Below are 23,294 nucleotides of genomic sequence, written 5' to 3'. Positions count from 1 at the left end.
GGTGAAAATTTTACATAATTTTGAATCATTGCCTATTAAAACCCCCTTCCCAACAGTTGGGCTTAATGAAAATGATACAAATGGAAAGCTTAGCTTCTCTAGTTTACAGGGATACCAATACCTTTGTGTTCGCTCAAATATTGAGCGTGCTATGGACCAAGATATTTATTAATGGGCAGAACCTTGATTTTACATGGCGGCCATCTTGAAATCCATCATGATGACGTGGCCCCTACCCCAAAATGAAAGCTATGGTGATGGGGAACACGTGGAAAAAATTTGGTGCTTTTGTCTGGCGCGTCCACATTTTTTTGCTAAGCCACCGCACTACATATAGATAGATGCCTGTCCCAAATACGCAGGGTGAGTTCAGTGATTGAAGCATATTATAATAATATTATTAATTAATAAAATAATTGCTATAGTGGTTTTCTCAAACTCAAAATTGCTTTACACCAAGGATGGTGGAAGGAAGTATCCAACGATGTTCATTGCTAAGCATAATAATAACAATAATAATGAATAATACAAAATAACAGAATAATGAAGATTATGTAACAATGTAACATCTGCCAAAGTTCACAGTGAAACATAAAGTCATGCATCGCTCTTGATAAATAACAGGGCCTCCAATCAAAATCTTAGAATAAAATAATATTGCAAATGTCTTCAAATGTCCACTGCATTTGTGGACTGTCCAAACTTTATTTGTTTAGTCATGTAAATGCAACTTCATTATGACAAAATATTTGCTGTCTCCTTGGCTTTCCCTCATCCAGCTGTGTCTGTAAAATATAAATATATCTAAACAGAATAAAAAGAAAATAAGAAAAGGCTTTCCCCAGACTATCCCAAAGATTGAAACTGTCCATTGAGATCACATTCCTATTTCCAGCTAGTTTCCCATAAATGAGCATTTTCAATGAAATCTGAAATTAAAACATTGTTCACATCCAGTGCGTGTATAATATCTACACTGCTCAAAATGCTTTCATATCATCATCAACATTTATTTAAGTCTTGGGGGGGACGATTGCAAGTGGGCCCTCATTCTAAATGTTGCAGCGATTACAAAATAGGCAATGATTAAACATAAATAATATGCTTAAAACAATAGAATTAGGCAACAATAAAAACATTAAAAAAACTGAAATACAAGCAAAACACAGATAAAAAAAAGATCTGTTAAAACAGTTACACAATGAACTAGGGAGGTTTGAGATCATGGCCCCAAGGTCAGAGAAGCGTTCCAGGAAGTTGGTGCACTACAGATAAACGCTGACTCTCCAAGTATGGTTGTCAATATTCCAATGTACAGTTTTGCTTGTACAGTGTTCCCCCCCCCACCTTTATTGGACATAATCCCATACCATAAATAATAATAATATATTGTACAATTAAATTAATTAATAATGACTTAAGATAGAAGCTGAAGGTTATCTGAGTTGTGAAACATCACAAAGTAATTAAACAGGATTAATTTTAATCATGCCTGCAGCGCAATGAAGAGGAGCGCCAGGAGGCAGCCAAGACTAACTAGTAACAAAGAGTAACTAGTAACAAAGAGTAACTAGTAACAAAGAGTAACTAGTAACTAGTAACAAATAGTAACTAGTAACAAAGAGTAACTAGTAACAAAGAGTAACTAGTAACTAGTAACAAAGAGTAACTAGTAACAAAGAGTAACTAGTAACAAAGAATAACTAGTAACAAAGAGTAACGAGTAACTAGTAACAAAGAGTAACTAGTAACAAAAAGTAACTAGTAACAAAGAGTAACTAGTAACTAGTAACAAAGAGTAACTAGTAACAAAGAGTAACTAGTAACTAGTAACAAAGAGTAACTAGTAACAAAGAGTAACTAAGAGTAACTAGTAACAAAGAGTAACTGGTAACTAGTAACAAAGAGTAACTAGTAACAAAGAATAACTAGTAACAAAGAGTAACTAGTAACCAAGAGTAACTAGTAACTAGTAACAAAGAGTAACTAGTAACAAAGAATAACTAGTAACAAAGAGTAACTAGTAACAAAGAGTAACTAGTAACAAAGAGTAACTAGTAACTAGTAACAAAGAGTACCTAGTAACTAGTAACAAAGAGTAACTAGCAGTGGCGAATTCTCAGGGCCTTCAAGGTATTCAGAGAAGGCCCTGTGAGCCTCAGAAGAAAGAAAATATGAATTTAAAAAATTGCTTTTTTTATTTTTATTTTTTTATTTTTTTTAATCAAATGTATTAAAATAGTTTGTGTCGCTAATCTGTTAAAACCGCACAGTTTCAATCGCCATAGTTGTTTTCGACCCATTCACTGCGCATTAGAGCGTTTTTGTACAGGAGAAAATAACAGCCAATCGGAGATTTCTTTTCACAAGTCTCTAGGCAGACTTTCCTCCATCGGGTATTCTAGCTCGACCTGCCCAATAAACCTTAACAGGAGCCCAGGTGTGGAGTGACAGTTTGATCAGCCAATCACATTTGGAGCTGTAGTCAATGGGCGTAGTCTTTTAGATGCCAAGGTATTCTAGAGTCTGGCTGCGTCGGCCAATCAGAGCGCAAAACGGCAAACGCGGACTACCTTAGTGAACTATCAAGCAAGACAACACGAGACAAACTGAAACATGGCAGCAGCAAATGATACCGTCGATGTTGTGAGTGAAACAAATTAATTTATATTGATTATATTGATCTGCCGCTGCGCATTTTATTTCCACACAAATATATGTCTGTCTTGAAATATTGGCTGGGCTGCTGTGCGTTTCATTTGGTAATTCTTGACTTGATCTTTCTTTGCATACCGTTAACTTCCCTCTAAGCACAATTTGAATTGTATTAAAATAGTTACATTTGTTTCGTTGTTGAGTCACCATGCATGTCTAATAATGACAACTCGCTGGGAGGCGGAGATCGGCATTGGTTTCAGCGATCACGCAACGTTGAACCACACGATAATGTTGCCGTCTCTCTCTGCTTTCTCAATTCTTCGCTTGATATAATTAATACAAATGTCCAATATAACGGAATTCGTTAGCTCATACAAATGTGATTATAACAGACTGCTGTTTAGTGTCGGGCCGACTGCCCACAGAACGGTCTATTTTATTTCATGTCAGCAGCAGCAGCACGGAGTATCGAGGGACTTATTTTATTTGGAATATAATATTAATAATATATAATATTATGAAGGTCCGGTTAACTCCGGTACGCTTCGCCACTAACTAGTAACAAAGAATAACTAGTAACAAAGAGTAACTAGTAACTAGTAACAAAGGAAATAAAGAAAGGAATATTTGTCAAGTTCAAATGCTTTCTTTCAAGTAATTTTTCAGTATTTCATGGAGGAAGGAGGGAAGGGATGAATACATTTTTACTGAAGCAACTTCTTTTTTTTTATCCACTTTTTTTCTCCTTTTTCTATTTTGCTCCCATGCCAATTTAGCTGCGCCAATTCTCCCCTCCCCTGTCTTGAACGTTGCTCGCATATGCCCCCCACTGGTCGGCTGTAGGGAGGATAGAAGCCTTGCATCACATGTCCCCTCCGATACATGTGGAGGCAGCCTGTCACATCTTTTCACCTGCCAGCGCGGACTCTCATTCGGCAAGGAGTAACGTGTGGGAGGCTCACACTACCCCGACATTTCCTGTCTCTGTTGTGCAGGCGTCCCCCAACCGACCTGTAGGAGTCGCTGTCCACAACGTCCAGATTACCACCCATCGACTTCCACCCGCTAACTCTGCCAATTGAGTTAGTATGACGGCCGGCCCAAGCCGGAGGCAACGCTGAAAATTCCCTATGCGAGTGTGTACAATCTTTTTCATGTTTGCATTAGTGAAAAACTGCATATTACAGCGGCTCAGCTGACCCTCCCTAGATAGTTATGCAATTTATATACATTGAGCTAGTTTCCGTTCAACAGTACTTTCTTTCAAATATCAAATTAAAAGATTGCTCTGCTGCATAAATAACATTTAAGGAACAGTACTAAGGTATAATACATTCATCTCAAATCCAAATCTCATTGTTCTCACACAGAACTCCAACATTTCAGGTCAGGGTCATGTATTCGGTGCCACATGACGTATATATCAGGCGGCAAGAACCTATGTACCAATATCATTTCTCTGTAATAACAAGGATCGTAGGGGTCTTGTGTACGTGAGGGGATGTGCAGTCCTGCGGTCTTGACACCCATGTGGGAAACAGGCCTGAGTCCCGCCTTAGCCAGACACATCCCCATGTAGACGTCATCGATGGGTAGAATCCTGATGGACGCAGACATTTTGTATATGAGCATGGCTGTATAGCCTGAGAGGAGGAAGCCCCCACCACCGCAATAAGGGGGGTATGAGTTGGACTCTTGTACCTGAACTGGGATATAGTACTTGCTCCCCGGATCTCGGATAGGTCCCACGTACTGAATCAGGTTCCCAGTGAAGAGGTGCTTGCTGCCGTCATTGTCCTTGAGGCTCTGAAGGTACTCCACCATGTTGTCCGTGTTGGCGAAGATGTCATCGTCTCCGTTGAGGAGGAAACGGGCCTGGGGACAGTTCCTCTCCATCCACTCCAGGAAGAGCATCTGCTTCAGGGTGAGGTTGAAGAAGGAGTCTTGGAAGTCCCACTGCAGGATGTCGTTGTGCTCACGGTGCTCCAGTTCCAGGAGCCTGTTCAGTCTCTGCTTCTCGAATCCCGTGCTTGTCGTTCCCAAGATGAAGATCCTCCGGATCCACACGTTGTTGTGTAATCGCTCCTCTGCCCAGGTTTTTCGTAGGACTTCTCGCCGGTCGTAGTTCCAGGGGGAGCTCTTGATGACCAACAGGAGGAAGACGTCTCCGGAGTTGTCCACTCCTCCGCATTTGCCAGGGATGTCTAGCAGCATGGGGAAATGGCGACAATGACAATAGTAGAGGAAGTCTTGGATGTTACCAGGGAGAGCGGAGAAACCAGAGACATTGGCTGCAGACAGGTTTTGCTGACAAGTTGGCCATGAGAACGCAAAGGAGCTGTCATTGTTTGGAGAACTCCTCTGATCGGTTGCCTCTCTTTTATTGGCCTGTATATGGAGGGTCACGTCATCATGGAAATCATCTTTCCTCAGAAGGACAACCAAGCATAGAAGTCCAATCAGCATCAGAGCCGTTGCCTCAAGTTTGCATTTAAATCTTCTTCTCATCCTTGTTGCTCTGCAATGACAAACCAGAACAACGTTTTCATATCAGCCGTCTACATTTAAATGTTCTTCTCATCCTTGTTGCTCTGCAATGACAAACCAGAACAACGTTTTCATATCAGCCGTCTACATTTAAATCTTCTTCTCATCCTTGTTGCTCTGCAATGACAAACCAGAACAACGTTTTTATATCAGCCGTCTACATTTAAATGTTCTTCTCATCCTTGTTGCTCTGCAATGACAAACCAAAACAACCTTTTCTTATCAGCCGTCTACATTTAGAAATTATGTTGTAACTTTTAACATTTGTTATATATTTGATTACATGCATTGTCATATTAGGCCGTAAGGTGCAGGCATCGTTTCATCCCGTTCCCACCTCGGCGGACTACTAAATTTTCACTCTGGGTGAAAGATATATTGGTGTAGATTTAGGAATAAAAAGTCCTCCATTTACAATCCTGCCCGTTTTGCGCAGAATTTTAAAGTCGGGACTAGATCTTTCCTCACAAACGGATACTTGGTTACCACAGAGTTTTATTTGACGTAATTGGTGCAAGTTCGGTCACGTATCTTGCGCTCGACCAATAGCAGCTCTCTTTGTTGCGAGGATACGGGCGACGTCCGTTCAGAAAGAACGTGTACAAGATTTTACACAGACACGGTGGGATAGATATAGAAACTGCGTCGAACGGTGGCTTAACCTACCAGGCCAGAATGATACCATTGTGGAGATATACAAACATTGTTTAGAGATCAATTTGTGTCATAAATGTCATGATATATATCTTTATATCTGTATGTCGTGTATGTCATAAATGTCATGATGAACTTGTGCTGTTCAAGTTGGTCATGAGCAGTAAAACTCCTGTTTTTATACATAATCAGATTGTTTTTAGTAATACTGTGCACGAGCATTACACTAGAGTTGAACACTGAACTCTCCACGCACAAGCACACATGAGCACACACACAACACACACACTGTTTGTACACGCTCACACACTAGCAGCCACTTTAACATGAGCACACACACACTCATGCTGCACACGCTCACACTATTGAGAGATTTGGGGTGCTTTTTCAATGTATGTGATGTATAGATTGGGGAAAGATGGTAGCATCTAACGGTGCCAGGTCAGAGAGGGCAGAAATGTGTTTGGCGTAGCAGAGGTTGGTTCAGAACGGTGACCAGTGGATTGAATACACTGCCAGCGAGGGTGTTTGTTGACATTCCTTGGAAGAACATCTGAGATAAGACGGAGTGTCTCCCAGAGCGAGGGAGAGGGGTGACCTCTTTAATGCAACAGTAGAGAAACGTTTTGAAGTGTGTGTAAAGGTTAAACGCGGTTGTCATGACAGCGCGTCGCCTGACAACCGGAAGAGGGGCGGGGCTATCGTTTCTATGACGAAGATCTTATAAAGCTGACAGTGGTTCTGGGTAGGGCAGACTAGAATCTGACTCAGACTAGAAACTGACCAAGAGCGAGTAGGACTGAGATCACACAGACACTCTCTCCTCTCATTGAGAGAGAGGGGGGGGGGGAGAATGCCACATCACCAGTAGCTTCGGCTACCACGAGGATGGTCTTGGCTAACGAACCGGCCTGACCACTATTGGACTGAATAACAAAAGGACGATAGACGAACACACCGAAAGATCATTAGAATAGACTCTTCAAGGACGATACAATTTGATAACATCTGACAACATCTGATTATGAGGTTCTGTTTATAGCAATAAAACAACGCTTTTCCTCATAAGGTATCTCACGGTGTCGAAGTGTCGAATTCTTACGGAGGTGGAGAATTATTATGGTTTATGGATTGCACTAACGGGGGGAGATAAGGATCTTATCTACCAGTATCGGAGACGTCAGGACCATTAAAAGTACACAACGCAGAGGAATTGGATGGAGGGCCAAACAGACGAAGACGTGATACTGGCCAGTTTGATCAGAATCTTACAGTTGGTGCCGATGACAGCCGGATTTGCAAGAGATTAAAACAACGGGAACAGTTGGTTGTTGATGACAGCCGGATTTGCAAGAGATAAGAACAACGGATAAAGACTTTTTCAATAATGGGGCGACAGTGGACAACAGTCATCAATGTGTGGGAGAATCATGATCGAGCAAGGCCGGCCAGCCCTGGGAGAGAGCGGCGAGTCGAGCGGTCAGGAGGCGAACCAGCGCTGTAGGGGAAACAGCGCTCCGATCAAAAATGTGAGTTCACTGTGCACACGGTTGTTTTGATCTTTTAAGCCAAATAAAAACGAATAGATAGTGCATCCGTAAATAAGGAGCGACAGAGAAGCCAGCTGTAATAATATGAACAGAGAGCCATGGTGTTTTGAAAATCGAGGGTGTTATCAACAGGATAGAATGAAAAACAAACGGGGCAGGCTGCACGGTTTCTGGTGTTGGGAGTGTAAATGCAGGAGAAGATGAGGAGAGGGGGGGGTGCTGAACCAGACTGAAATCTGTTATGGCGGGATTGTTATGACAAGACTGTCGCCTGAGACGGCCCACCTTAAACTGGTCGCTGTGGTCTCAAGACGGCCGGAATTTGTTTTTGACGGGAGGAAAGTCGGTCGGGAATTTACCTTAAACTGTGTATTATGTCCGATAAGCAAGAGTTTAGTCCGGGAGAAGCGTCCCCTGATAGGAAAGAGAGGAAAACAGCGGTGTTTTTAGGCCTTGGAAGGAAGGGCAGCGTTTGTTTGTTTGAGAGAGTAGCCATTATGACCAAGACAAAATGGCCGTGAGCACCACGAGGAGATAACAACAGATAAAGAACCAGGAAGTGACACGTCAACTAAAACACCATCGAGGAGGAGTAGGTCGCCACCTAGTGGCGGAGGGGGGGTAGTGCTGGGGAGTTTCCATTACCCATAGGGGAATATTTAGAGTTTAATTCAATTAAGGAGTTTAATTGCGGAGGGGGGGGGGGGGGGTAGTGCTGGGGAGTTTCCATTACCCATAGGGGAATATTTAGAGTTTAAGTTAATTAAGGAGTTAAATTTTTTCAAGATTACCAACTGCTTGTGTGTATACACGGTGGTGTATGTAGAACTTTGTAAAGGAACTCAAAGTGTGGTATAGAGCGACGGTGACAGCTCCAGGGCGACGGTAGACAGTCCCGTAGGGTATAGAGCGACAGTGACAGCTCCATATCTAAACAAAGATATCCAAATGGTTTATTTCTCTTCCACAGCGAAGTCTTTCTTTTTAAGTGGTCCTAAAGCTATTTTCCTAAATATTCACGTCACTACTACAAGGTAAGAAAACTGTATTTTCGTACCTTGTAGTAGTGACGTGAATATTTATATTTAAATAGTTTATATAAATATTTATATATTTATATAACTCGACACATGAAAATTCCTCCTCACCTGAAAGCCGTAAATAAACAGCAAAGCGGTCGGCAAGGCACCATGGTCTAGAAATGCAGGCTTCAATCTATGTTGTTAGTCTATCTGTTCAGTACTGCTCAGCACTGTTTCACGATGCACAATGAGCTCTTCTTCTTCTTCTTCTTATTTGAATTTCCGGCAGAGTAGACGCATCGAGGCGTATTACTGCCCTCCGCAATTCTTTTTATGGGCTCTTCTTCTTCTCCTTCTTCTCCTTCTTTTTCTTCTTCTACTGGACCCCGTCATCACCTACATTCTGAGCCCCCCTCCGCGGGATTTCTTATACTACACTAGTGGTGTTCCATCTTTAGGCCTCTTCAACTCACACTTTCTCCTTCTTCTCTGCTCCTCTTGCCTGTCCAATACTAATACATACACTAACGCTATATCCTCTGGTACAACTCTGAAGCATGCAGAAATGTCAGCACTGCCTCTGTGATCAACTGGTGGTTCTCATTATCCATGCCAAAGAATGATTTAAGAGAGAAGGAAGATACTCCCAGCTCTACCAGACTTTTATAAAAGATTTCCCTCTCTTTCCTATACCTTTCACATTTTAGGAAGACATGCCCGACAGTTTCAGTCTCTCCACATTCACACACCCCATCTGGATGTTTGCCCACAATGAACAAGCTACTGTTCAACCCACAGTGCCCCAGCCTCAGTCTACACATCTTCACCCTATCACTCCTTGACCCATATCCCTCCACCTTGATCTTGACCCGAGGCTGCAGAGAGAAATAGTGCCTTCCCTTGGTCCCCCTTTCCCACTCATCCTGCCACTCAGCCTCAACTCCTTTCTTTATCTTATCTCTGAGTTCTACTCTTCCCATTGAAATACCTATCTCTTCCTCCCTTCCCAGGCTCTGTTTGGCAAGGGAGTCAGCCATCTCATTCCCCGCAATCCCACTCCACTGACCAGCCTGCCTTCGCAATCCTATATAAAACCAACATTATTTCCTGAATGAGATCAGGGCGAGCTTTAGACCCACCTGCACTCAGAGCCATCAGTGCAGCAGCCGAGTCAGAGCATATAATCACCTGGCTTGGTCCCACTTCCTCCACCCACCACAATGCCCAGAGGATGGCAAGCAACTCTGTCACAAATACTGAGCTGCCATCGGATATTCTTTGTCCCTTACCGATCCCTAACCAAGGCACCCACCACCCAAATCCTGCCCTCCCACTTTCAGGATCCACAGAGCCATCAGTGTACACCTCCAGAGCCCCTGATTCCAGAAGGAACCTCTCTATTTCCTCCACAATCTCGCCCTTATCCTCCTCCTTCAAGAACCTAAGTTCAATGACTCGATCAGGCAATAGCCAAAATGGCACTGATAGCCACCGAGTGTGCTCCGCCACTCCCCCCTGATGCAGTCTCAACTTCCTGGCCCACTGATCAATACTGGCCAAAAAAGGTTTATACTTATCCCCATCTCCTGAAAGTAAACACCTAGCTGGGAAGGACAGACTTGTCCCACTCAATTTTGCCCAGTACTGTAGCCCTAACTTTACTCTCCTCAGGTTTAGGGGCAACTCCCCCATTTCCACCAATAGTGCTGAAGCAGGGGTGGTCTTAAAAGCTCCACAGCAGATTCTCAAAGCCTTGCACTGAAGCACATCCAGCTTTCGCAAATTAAACTTGGCCGCAGAGCCGTACACATAACAACCATAATCAATTGTTGACCTGATCATCGCCTGGTATATCATGCACGTGGTCTCTCTATCCGCTCCCCACCCACTCCCAGCCAAACTTCTCAGCACATTCACTATTCTTTCACACTTTGCCAGGATTTTCTCTATATGAACAGCCCAATTCAATCTTTCGTCAAACCAAACTCCCAAAAATTTAAACACCTTTACTCTCTCTAAGGGAGATCCATACATAACCAGCCTTCCCCTAGGCACCCTCTTTCTAAAACCAAAAATCATATAATTAGACTTAGAGGCGGATATTTTAAAACCCCACTTGTCTCCCCATTCCTCTACATCCCCCAGAGCTCTTTGTACCTGCTTTAAACAATACTCAACATTCTTCCCTCTTTTCCATATGGCCCCATCGTCCGCAAATAAAGACAACCCATATCCTTTTCCAATTTGCCCAAAAATGTCATTAATCATCACATCGAAGAGGACCGGGCTAATCACGCTTCCTTGCGGGGTGCCATTTTCTATTTTTACAGTTTTTGAGGTTTGCCCCCCCACACGTACTTGGATCGTCCTGTCTAATAGAAAATCCTTTATCCAATTAAACAATCTCCCTCTAACTCCTAGGTCATACAATTTCAAAAGCAGCCCCTCTTTCCACAAAGAGTCATACGCCTTCTCAATATCCAAAAATACACTTATCACTACTTCCTTATTGTCAAAAGCCTGTCTAATGTCCTGGTCTAGAACAGCTACTGATTCCATTGTAGACCTGCCATTTCTAAACCCATTCTGATACCCAACATAAAGATCCTTACTTTCTAAAAAGTAAACTAATCTATTAGTAATCATCCTTTCCATAATTTTACACAATACAGACGTCAAGGCTATGGGTCGGTAAGACCCTGGGTCAGCCGCTACTTTACCTGGCTTCAAAATAGGAATGATGACGGCATGCTTCCACTCCTTTGGCAAGCAGCCTTCTAGCCACACATTATTAAACAAACCCAGTATTTCAATCATTACAAATTCGTCCAAATTCTTAAATAATTCATAGGATAATCCATCTCTGCCAGGCGTCGTATTTGCACCAGCCTGGATAGCATCCCCTAACTCTTTCATTGTAAAGTACAAATTAATCAGATTATTATTTTCTGAGCTTCTTCTCAACTTCCACTCATTCTGCGATAGCAGTTCAGACCTCTTTCTCCCTCTCTCCTCCCCCAGACTCCCAGAGTTATGCACTGCCTGAAATGCCTCCACCAGCATGTCTGCCTTCTCTTTATTGGTTACTGCTTCTACCCCCCCCTTCTGAATCACTTGAAAGAGAATTGTTAAATATATATAGATGCACAAATGTTCTAGAATGTTTGATTATGACATCATACTGTGACATCACGAATGCTCTAGAATGTTTGACTATGACATCATACTGTGACATCACAAATGTTCTAGAATGTTTGACTATGACATCATACTGTGATATCACGCATGTTCTAGAAGGTTCTATTATGACAAATACGGTTCAATGACTATCTAAATCCAATCAATATTCCTAATGCCGTTTCAATGTAAGGTTATAAAAATAAACATATAAACATTCATATAATACAATAACCTAAATATATAGCTTTGGCTCCTCTACAATACGTTTACCTATACGATTTGACTTGATTCAACAACAAAGCAGTCAGGGCAATGGCAAGCCGAAAACGGTCAAAAGTGTAGTTATTTGAAGTTTGGATTTTTTCTTTTCACGACTGAGGTAGGTAGATAAAATTTTTAGAGACTAAAGTACTGAAAAAAGGTACCGTTGGGTACCGGTATCGATTCACAGGTACCGGTACCGTTCAAATGTGAACGGTACCCATCCCTATTGCTTATGTCCAGAGATTCCACCTTTGATAACTAAAGTAATGACACTTGACTTACCGGTTATATGTTTTGCCTTTTTAAACATGTCCTTTATCGTGCTGTCCTCTGGCTGCGCTAAGCCAGGACAGCTGTCACGAGACGCGCACTGAGAGCTGGCCAGTATACCGCGGGAATCTTTATGAAACATTCTGATATTTTCGCGGGCACGAGACCATTGCACAAGACCCGCGAAAATATCTCCATAACAGTTAAATAAGCCTATACGGGCTAAAGAGTTATGATAATAATAATAAATGTAATGAGTGATCCTAATAAAATGTCTATTCGATTCATGCATGTCTGACTGTTAAACAGTAAAAAATGATGTAAATATGTTGTTAGAATGGTACAAATATTCATCTGGTGACATTCTTCATAGCATTAACACATTTATTGACCCAGAAAATGTGTAGTTTGACACCAAAATGTATCTTCTATGTTCAACATTCTAACAACAAACCCTAACCCAACATTGACATTTTTGGCAGTTGTTAGAATGTTCGACACATTTGTACCACATGCACAAACCTGCTTGATTATTGCCCCAAATAGCATGCAAGTTGGACAAAGTGGGTATGTCTGGAAAGAAGAGGCTTGTGGGTACCTATAAAAGTGAATTGCCTATGGGCAACATTTGGGCAATCGTTCGCATCTGTTAATAAAATGTCCATTCAATCAATCACCTGCAGATTGATTGATTGAATGAAAGTGTTATTAACAAATTGCAGAATGGGTACAATACAGTACGGCTCAATACACACAATTGTTAAGGGGATGCAGACCAGAGAAAGACTTTCGTCTTGTTTACATCAGGGTCCCCCATTTTCAATTCATAATGAATTGTAAGTAAGGGTGCAACTTGCTCCGTGCAATCCATTCTTTGTGGATCTAGCCCCAAGTCTCCAAACGCTATAACTCTTGAACTCTTCAATGTACAGTCAAAATCCTGGGCTCTAATAAAAGGTTACACATAGAGCTATCTTCAGATTTGATCAGATTCACTCTCAATATTACTGAAACAGAGTAAGTGAAGCATAAACGCATCCCATTGACAAACAAATCACAGGCCCCTCCTCCTTCAAGCCCCAAACTAACCAAATAAATATTTACTGTAATGAAGAATAATCTCAGAACGAAGCATTTGAAATACATGGCTTTCGAGTCATATATCCCTGTTTGCTGAATTTTATTGGCTACAAAAGTGGCCAATAATTTTCACCGGTCAGACGTGATTGGACCGATTACCAGAAGGCGAAATAGGAGGTGGTAACTTTTTCAGAATGACGTTCGTTGGTTGTTTCGTATTATTCCCGGAGATTGCGAGCACCTAATACGTTGAGTATGGTGTCAATCGAACGGTGCCAATCTTAGCTTTCAAGCAATGTATTGGTTCATTGGCATACAAGCATTGGATCGCCTTAAAAACGAGGCCAAAGTGCCACAAGTGCAAAATGGTTCGTATAAGACCCGGTGCATGTTAAGAGGTTTTTTAACACCATAGTTTTCATATTTTGGACATGAATGTTCATAGCGATCAAGGATGACAAGAAACATGGTGGTGAATGGCACACTTATAGCAGAGACACTATATATAATGAGAACAGATAAATCCGTAACACTAAAGATGGGAGCAACGACGAGTCCACATGGTATAATCTTTTGTGTGGCACAGTGGTGTAGTGGTTAACACTGTTGCCTGACAGCAAAGAAGGTCCTGGGTTTGATTCCTGCTTAGGGACCAGGTTGCCAGGTACCCAGGTGGGGTATCTCCCGGGCCTTTCTGTGTGGAGTTTGCATGTTCTCCCCGTGCTCACAAGCGTTTTCCCTCCAGAAAAATATATAAACCCAATGGAAAAACATGCAGAACAGATCGCTAACGCTGTCACGTCCCTGACGAAGACGGACAGCAGCACTTGGATTGGTCCTATGATGAATTGAAAATGGGGGACCCTGATGTAAACAAGACGAAAGTCTTTCTCTGGTCTGCATCCCCTTAACAATTGTATGTATTGAGCTGTACTGTACTGTACCCATTCTGCAATCTGTTAATAAACTTTTCAATCAATAAATCAATCAAGAGCTTTTTCCCCAGTGCTGTGCGGAGCCTGAATGACTCCAAAGGCTAGTTTTGTATTTTATCCTATTTTGTTTCTGTGTTTTTATTAGTGTTTTTAGTCAGGTTTGTGGAAGTGCTGTTTTTGTGTGTGTCTGTGCATCATGCACTTTGATTATATGCACTTTTACTGTAATTTGTGCCACTATGCACTTAACTATGATATGCACTTTTAGGGGATGTTGATATCAATTTTAGCATTTGTCCTTTTATACTGTCTGTGTTTTTACATATTTTTACTGTACTGTTTCTACTCTGCTCCTGTATTGTATTAGTTGTAGACACACAGTGTTTGCTCTGTACCTGTATTCCAATGTGGATTCGTCCATACATGGCAAATAAAATCTTTGACTTTGACTTATTGCATAATTACTGTACTACTGTAACTTTTCCGCGACAACACACCACTCTTGACAATTTAGGCACTGTGCCAGTGAAGATATTTTATAATAGACGAATATTTTGAGTGAGCAAGTTGTTGTTCACCTCAGAAACATTGCAAAACTACGCACCATCATATCTCACTCTGAACTAGAACTGTCCGTGCATGCTTTTATTTCCTCTGGGCTTGACTACTGCAACTCACTTTTCACCTGTCTCACCAAATCACCCACAGACAAACTACAAATGGTCCAAAATGCTGCAGCCAGGCTACTCACAAGGTCAAAAAAATCATGTCACATCACTCCCATTCTGGTATCCCTGCACTGGCTCCCGGTCCACTATAGAATTCACTTTAAAGTCCTCACTTTCACTTTCAGAGCACTTCACGGTCAGGCCCCTATCTACATCACTGAACTCATCCATCCCTACACCAACACCCGCTCACTCAGATCTGCCGATCAGCACCTCCTGGTGGTCCCCAGGTCCAGGCTGAGAACAAGGGGTGATCGAGCCTTCGCGGTGACAGCACCAGGGCTCTGGAACGCTCTCCCCCTGGACCTGCGAACTGCCCCCTCTGAAAACTCTTTTAAAAAACAGCTAAAAACACATTTGTTCAGACAGGCCTTTGGTCATACATAGGCACTTTTTTCTTGTCCTCACTGTTCCTATAGTGTTGTTTTAATTAGTGACTCATGATTTTATCCAAATTCTTTTATTCTACTTTTTTCTATCTGGTTTCACTGTTTTTAACTGCTGTTTGTTGTTGTTGTTATTTATTTCTGATTTTGTTTTATTGTGTTTTTATATTAAGCTGTAGTGTAAAGCACCCTGTGCATTCGTGCTGTGAAGGGTGCTATATAAATAAAGGTCATTCATTCATTCATTCATCACAATTGGAACATGAGTGCAGTCAATAATGATAATAATAATAAACATATTTATATAGCACCTTTCATACACAGATTGAAGTTCAAAGTGCTTTATATAATGAATACATTATAAAACAAGTAGCAAATAAAAGTAGCATCATGATGCAAAATCAAAATCAATCAATCAATAACGCTGCCAACATTGGGAAAGCAGACAACGTTAACCTGTAAAGCTGCACGTTTTTCTTTTTTTTTTTCATCATAAATCGATCAAGAGACCATATTAGATCCCCACGTGGGGTATAATTGAAAAGCCACACTCATTGGCTACAACCCTGTCCAAAGAATTTCGAGATCGCCAAATGATTGACAGAGCTAGAGCCCCGGGAGTCATGTACGTGTTGTGTACTTTGCCGTGTACTTTCCGTGTACTTTGGCGCACGCCTCACATATCGGCATGTAACTCGAGAACCGCTGAACGGATTTTGTCGCCTGAAGTGGCAATCGACAGGCAACAAATAGGGCTTTAATTCTATGTTATGTATTTGGCCATAATAAGGTCAAGTTCAAGGTCAAATATGAATTTATCATTTAAATGGATTATAATTTATTACTGTATCTACAAATCCTTCTGTTTAATCATCTTCCCTTTATTCATTTGCTTAGATTTTTTTGTACACTTGATCTCAAGAAGGTGGTGAATGAGCTCAGTGAGTGGCTGCACAATTGTAACATGGTGTTATTCACGGGCAAAGATGCATAAAAAAATCATAATTTATATTCTCCTTTGTTTCATCACAATTTACTCAAACCTAGTAACGGACACAATATTTCTGACACTGGGAATACATACCCCCAGTTCCGTAGATGTTCCTAGGAAAACAGCCTCTCCCTGAACGTCAGCAAAACAAAGGAGATGATTGTGGACTTCAGGAGGTCGGGGGTCAAGGACTACAGCCCCCTCAGCATCGACGGGGCACCGGTTGAGAGAGTCAACAGCTTTAAGTACCTCGGAGCCTACATATCCGAGGACTTGACATGGACCACACACATTGACAGTGTTGTGAAGAAGGCACGACAACGCCTCTACTTCCTCAGGCGCCTAAGGAAGTTCCAAGTCAGCCAGAAGATCCTTAAGAACTTCTACTCATGTACAATAGAGAGCATCTTGACCGGCAACATCACCTCCTGGTTTGGGAATAGCACTGCACAAGACCGAAGCAGACTACAAAGAGTGACACGTTCAGCCGAACGCACAATTGGAGGGGGGCTCCCCACCCTCCAGAACATTTACAACAAGCGTTGCAAGGGCAAGGCTAAGAGAATCATTAAAGACTCCAGTCACCCGAACAACTGCCTCTTTGAACTGCTGCGGTCAGGCAAGCGATACCGGAGTCTCAAGGCGAGCACAGAAAGACTCAGAAGAAGCTTCTATCCCCAGGCCATCAGGCTGCTAAACGAACAATGAATGAACACTAAACAACAACAACCACCAAACGCACATAGCACACACATCCACACGCACACACTCACTTTAAACAAACACACTGTAGCACCCACTCCACACACTTTATAGCACACACCCACTTTAAACAAACACACTGTAGCACCCACTCCCCACACTTTATATTTATGGATGAAGGATTGCACTACAAATTACCTACCTGGGTTCCATCCTAGAGGCTAATCTCTCCTGTGACAAAATGGCATCCAATGTAATAAAAAAAGTCAACCAACGAACTCGATTCTTGTACCGGATCTCCTCTCTGGTAAACAAGAACACCCTGAAGACTCTGGCAGGAGCACTCATTCAGGGGTACTACGACTATGCTTGCACCTCATGGTACCAAAGCACCTCAAAGGCGCTAAAAACAAAATTACAAACATCTCAAAACAAACTGGTCAGACTACTGCTTGACCTTACTCCTAGAACCCACCTCACCCCTGCCCACTTTGACAACCTAGGATGGCTTAGAGTAGACGACAGAGTACAACAACTTGCAATGGGCCTGGTCTACAAGATACACTACACGACCAAGGTACCCATGTACATGTCAAAATACTTCCCAAAGGTCAGTGAATACCACGATCACAACACCAGAGGGAGCTCCACAAATCATGTTAAACCCAGATTCGGCTCAAATAAGGGACTAAACACGTTTCGCAATTATGCCACATCAATGTGGAACGCCCTACCCAAAGCTGTAAAGGAATGTGGATCACTACCCACTTTCAAAACCTCTCTCAAGGGACACCTACGGGAGACTGCAATTCAACACTGGCCCCTGTAAATATCCTAACCCAACCCCCTCCAATGTACAGTCATTTACCTAGTATGGTTTTGTCAATAGTTCAATGTACAATTGTGTTTGTTTGTACAGTGTCTCCTCCCCCCCCCCCCTCAATGTACAGTGTTACTTGTTTATACAGTGTGCCCCCCGCCCCCCCCCCCCCCCCCCAACCACCTCCAATGTAAATTACCCAGTATGGTTGTCAATATCCCAATGTACCCAACCCCCTCCACCCAACCTCCTCCAATGTACAGATTCTACGTCAAATGTATATACTCCCTTTTCTTGACTCCTTCTGTATCACAAACAGTACTGTATTTGCAAATCTGGTATGTCATAAATGTATAGATGTAGCAGTACTGACTATCTGTATGTCATGTATGTCATATATGTCTATATGAATTGAAAATGGGGGACCCTGATGGAAACAAGACAAACGTCTTTCTCAGGTCTGCATCCCCTTAACAATTGTATGTATTGAGCCGTACTGTATTGTACCCATTCTGCAATCTGTTAAATAAAGTTTTCATTCATTCATTCATTCAATTCGTACACCTTACTGTAAATTGTACCTAAAATTGTACCTCATCCCATTTCTGCTTTGCACTAGATAGTACTGTACATTAGTACACTGCATAGTATTGTGTATTGTATATTATATGGTAACTCAGAACATTGTACATATGTCTATACCGAACACTGTGACCTCATTTTTCTTCTTCTAAATTCATGCTATATTATGTTATTTTGTTATTTGATACTATCTTGTCTAGCACAGTCTCTGGAGCGTAACAGTAAGAAGCATTTTGTATGAAAGTATTCTGTACTTCTGTATGACAACTATTAAAGAACTTGAACTAGATACCAAGAACATGCAAATTGACCTTGTAGAAGTGGAGCAATCTTCCATTTACTTGGGCATGTACCTTTAGGCGAAATTTCTTAACAGGTTAAATAACAATATTTAAATAATAAATACGATTGCATGGGATCTCTGGGTGGCTGGCTTAATATCATCCTTGTGAGTGATATTCTCCTTCGAAATATTCTTTCACGGTCACGCCTGGCATTACGATGCCTGCGTCTGGCAACAATTACTGCTGCCATGATCACCTGTGATGCTGGCAGTGATGCTGGCATGATGCCTCTTTATAGCGCTTAGGGATTTGCGCTTATTTACTACCATGTCTGTGAAGATGGTAGGTGCGTAGCATTAACTGGTCGGTGCAATTTGCGCCGGCCTTTGTGGATATGGAGCAGATTTGGACGAGGCTCATTTACATAGAAAGGGGACATGTTCCGCCCATATTACCTCATTTAAATGTGCACCAATTGCACCGGATGCAATGATGACGGAATGCAGTTGCCACCTCATTTCACCCGTTGCGCGTCCTCTGTGGATACCAAACAGAGTTTCAGAGCAATATGCACCGGCTTTGCGTCGGAAAAAGCTGTGCAAACCCTTTGTGGATCCCGCCTTCAGTCTGTATTTTGTCAAGGTTCTTTTTAGTTGTTGATCAGTCACCATGCTCAAATAATCTGCTATGGTGTACTGTCGATTTAGAGCCAGATAGCACTGCATTTTGCTCTGTGCTTTTGTTTGTGTTTTCCAATAGGATAGGTGATGTAGTTTTGTTTTAGCTGTGTAGTAATTCTGATGGTGATGTGTTCTGTTCCTGAGGTGTGTAATAGAGCAGGTTTGTGGACTCAGCCTCAGGACCAGCTGGGTAAGGGGGTTCCTGATGCTCCACAGCTCTTGGCACTGCAGGGCTTGATAATGGTACGAGAGGGGGTCACTTTGTTTTAGGTGTGTCCAAAAGTGAATTGCTCTTTTTATTTAATTTTTTTTTTGTATTTAGCTCCCATCCCAATTTAGTTGTTATGCTAATTCCCTTCCTGGTCATTGCGCGCATTGCCCCACTGTCGGCCTAGGGAGGGTGTAGAACTACCACATGCCTCCTCCGATACATGTGGAGTCAGCCAGCCGCTTCTTTTCACCTGACAGCAAGGACTCTCACTGGGGGAATGTAGCGCGTGCGCTATTTCCCCCCGATCCCCTCCCTGCTGAACAGGCGCCCCCCGACCGACCAGTAGGAACTGCAGTTTACAACGACCAGGACACATACCCCGCCGGCTTCCCACCTGCTAACACTGCCAATTGTGTTAGTAGGGACGACTGACCAAGCCAGAGGTACCACTGACAGCTGGATTCGATCCCAGAGTCTCTGCGGTGGTAGGCGAGTGCATTCTCCACTGCACTACCCAGCCGCACCGAATTGCTCTTTTTTGCATTTTTAGTATTAGTGGGTAACGGCCTAATTCTGCCCTGCATGCATTGTTTGTAGTTTTCCTCTGGACATGTAGGAGAATCTTACAGAACTCTGCATGCAGGGTCTCAATGGGGTGTTTGCCCCATTGAGTAAAGTCTTGTTTTGTAAGTGGACCCCACACTTCACTGCCAATTGGTTCAATAACACATTCAATAAATTTTTACCAAATTCGAATTGGTATTTCTGTTTGTATATTTATTTTTATGGCATAGAAGTTTTCACCAGACTGTTGGACTCAGCACTTCTGGTAAATAAATAAAAATACTATAGTCAGGGCGGCCGGGTAGTGCAGCGGACTAAGCGTCTGTCTACCACCACAGAGACAGTGGGATCGAATCCAGTTGTGGTGCCTCCGGGTTGGCCGACCGTCCATACTGACACAATTGGCAGTGTTAGAGGGTGGGAAACCCGGCGAGGGTGGGTCCTGGTCGTTGTAAACAGCGACTCCTACAGTTCGGTCGGGGCGCCTGCACAGCAAGGGAAGGATCTAAGAGAGGTAGTGACCTTCCACACATTACACTCTCCCAGTGAGAGTCCGCGCTGCCAGGTGAAAAGAAGCGGTGGGCTGGCTACACATGTGTCGGGGGAAGCATGTGATAGTCTTCGCCCTCCCGGACCGACTGTAGGGGGTAGAGTGCGCAACGACCAGGAAGGGGATTGGGAATCGGCATAATGACTAACATTGGGATGGGAGAAAAAACGGAAAAAGAAGGAGGAAAAAGACAATAATACATTTTTTTATAAATTCTATAGTCAAACCGGCCGATGAGGAAACCTATTCGGCTCCGTGGTATAGTCTGGCCCGAGCACACAATAGTAGCCTGCAATGCAAACTATTGGAGATGATGGAGAAGAAGACAACGGATGAGGGCCACCTAACGTTATCCAAGACACTTGGAGCGAGAGTGGAGTACCTGCTGACAAAGGTAACGTCTATTTTACCGAACCCCATCATAAAACATGCTTTTGTAATGATCGCAGCGTCGGAAAACGACCCCTCCCCCCCTGATGGCTTTGTGAAGAAACATTATGGTCGTGTTACCTTTGACCTGGCAATAATATAGGTTTCAGGCGAGAGCAGCCACGAGATTTGCGCATATGCGCACAAAACACTCTCACGATCTAGAAAACCAGCCTGGATTATTGTGAAACGGGGCGATCTTTAGCGTGGTTTAGCGCACAAACGAAGGTATGTAAAAATAAACTGTTTTGTCCCTGTTGGAGTATAAATAGTGCCTGTCAAATGAGCCATACTATTGTCTCCGTAGCTATAATATAGAATATACGATGGGTCCGCAAACATCGTGAAAATGGTCAATAACGCTGGCGCCAGGGAGTAAAGATGGAAAAACATACGGTTATTTTATAACCATAGTTATATGAGTATAGCGAGCACTCTGCTCGTAGTGGAACTATCCCTTTATCCAGTCTAATAATGAATAATTTTCTCCACATGCACACACCCATCCGTCTGGCCACACCCACATCCGCTCTTCTACATAAGCAGGGTCGTGGCCACACCATCAGCTCCTTCCTAAGGCTTTCACCACCGAAGGCGAAGACCACGGGGCCCTCAGTGAGTCCGAGCAGAGCGCTCGCTATACTCATTTATTACATGGCGTTTTCACATTCACCGAAATGCTTGCTTGTGATTGGTCAATAGCCCCCGACAGCGGTGAATTATTTTTCGATAACCACCGGTGATTATAGTTTTTTGCAGCTGGAGTAATCAAGCCCCACTGACACACACTGTTTCAGTGCAGCCAATCAGACACACCTGCCGGGCTGCCCGCGATAATAATAATCACTTTATTTGGGCTGACAGAGCCACAGAACAACTGCGATTTGTCAAATGAATTAGGTATATTGTTAGTAAGTTAGCCATGTAATAAGCGGGATAATGTATAGCTATACTCGGTCATCATCGCAAAATAATTGACCTTCACTGACGTTTAAACTCAGTGTCGGTCAATTATTTTGCGACAATGACCTCGTAGCTATACATTATCCCTTACGTATTCAATATGGTCTGATATTAACATTCAGTATTCAATATTGTCTGATTCAATATTAACATTCAGTATTCAAGTAGAACAGCTAGCTAGCCGTTGTGGACACTCACCTTTCCACAGCAAAACGGTAGGCAAGGCAACTTGGTTGAGAAATGCAGGCTTCAATCTATGTTGTTTAGTCTATCTGTTCAGTCCTCTTCAGTCCTGTTCCAAGATGCACAATGAGATCTTCTTCTTCTTATTTGAATTTCCGGCAGTGTATCGTGAGAGAATTGTTGAATATATATAGAACACAAATGTTCTAGAATGTTTGATTATGACATCCTACTGTGACATCACAAATGTTCTAGAATGTGCTATTATGACATCATACTGTGACATCCACAAATGTTCTAGAATGTTCTATTATGACATCATACTGTGACACCACAAATGTTCTAGAATATTTGATTATGACATCATACTGACATCACAAATGTTCTAGAATGTTTGATTATGACATCATACTGTGACATCACAAATGTTCTAGAATGTTTGATTATGACATCATAATAATAAATTATTTTTTTTTCTTTCTTTTTTTATATCCTCAAACTAAATCCTCAATTTGAATAAAGTGATTAATCTGATTAAATTTGTATTTTTTCTTTTATTAAATCAATTTTCCATCCCCCTGTCAACTGTCAAATGATGTCAAACTGTCAACCTGAATTAACATTCAGTATTCAATATGGTCTGATATTAACATTCAGTATTCAATATTGTCTGATTCAATATTAACATTCAGTATTCAAGTAGAACAGCTAGCTAGCTGTTGTGGACACTCACCTTTCCACAGAAAACCGGTAGGCAAGGCACCTTGGTTGAGAAATGCAGGCTTCAATCTATGTTGTTTAGTCTATCTGTTCAGTCCTGTTCAGTCCTGTTTCAAGATGCACAATGAGATTTTGAGAAAATTGTTGAATATATATAGAACACAAATGTTCTAGAATGTTTGATTATGACATCCTACTGTGACATCACAAATGTTCTAGAATGTTCTAATATGACACCATACTGTGACAACAAATGTTCTAGAATGTTTGATTATGACATAATATTTTTTTGTTCTTTTTTTATATATCCTCAAACTAAATCCTCAATTTGAATAAAGTGA

At 42.2% G+C, this 23,294-nt stretch overlaps 1 protein-coding gene across 1 annotated transcript; it reads right to left on the bottom strand.

The window, feature by feature from the left end:
- Positions 1-4,020: 4,020 nt before the first annotated feature.
- Positions 4,021-5,166, bottom strand: LOC311226007 (N-acetyllactosaminide beta-1,3-N-acetylglucosaminyltransferase 3-like; the record flags this gene model as incomplete). The annotated part of the gene is made up of 1 exon (XM_084311389.1): positions 4,021-5,166. One exon carries the CDS (start codon positions 5,164-5,166, stop codon positions 4,021-4,023), a length of 1,146 nt encoding a protein of 381 aa, XP_084167515.1.
- Positions 5,167-23,294: the final 18,128 nt, after the last annotated feature.

This window comes from Notolepis coatsorum (assembly GCF_963971535.1).
Source record: "Notolepis coatsorum genome assembly, chromosome: 3".
In the NCBI taxonomy this organism is placed as follows: Eukaryota; Metazoa; Chordata; class Actinopteri; order Aulopiformes; family Paralepididae; genus Notolepis; species Notolepis coatsorum.
The sequence above is the reverse complement of the archived record's forward strand: the minus strand, read 5'-3'. Positions and strand labels throughout refer to the sequence as shown.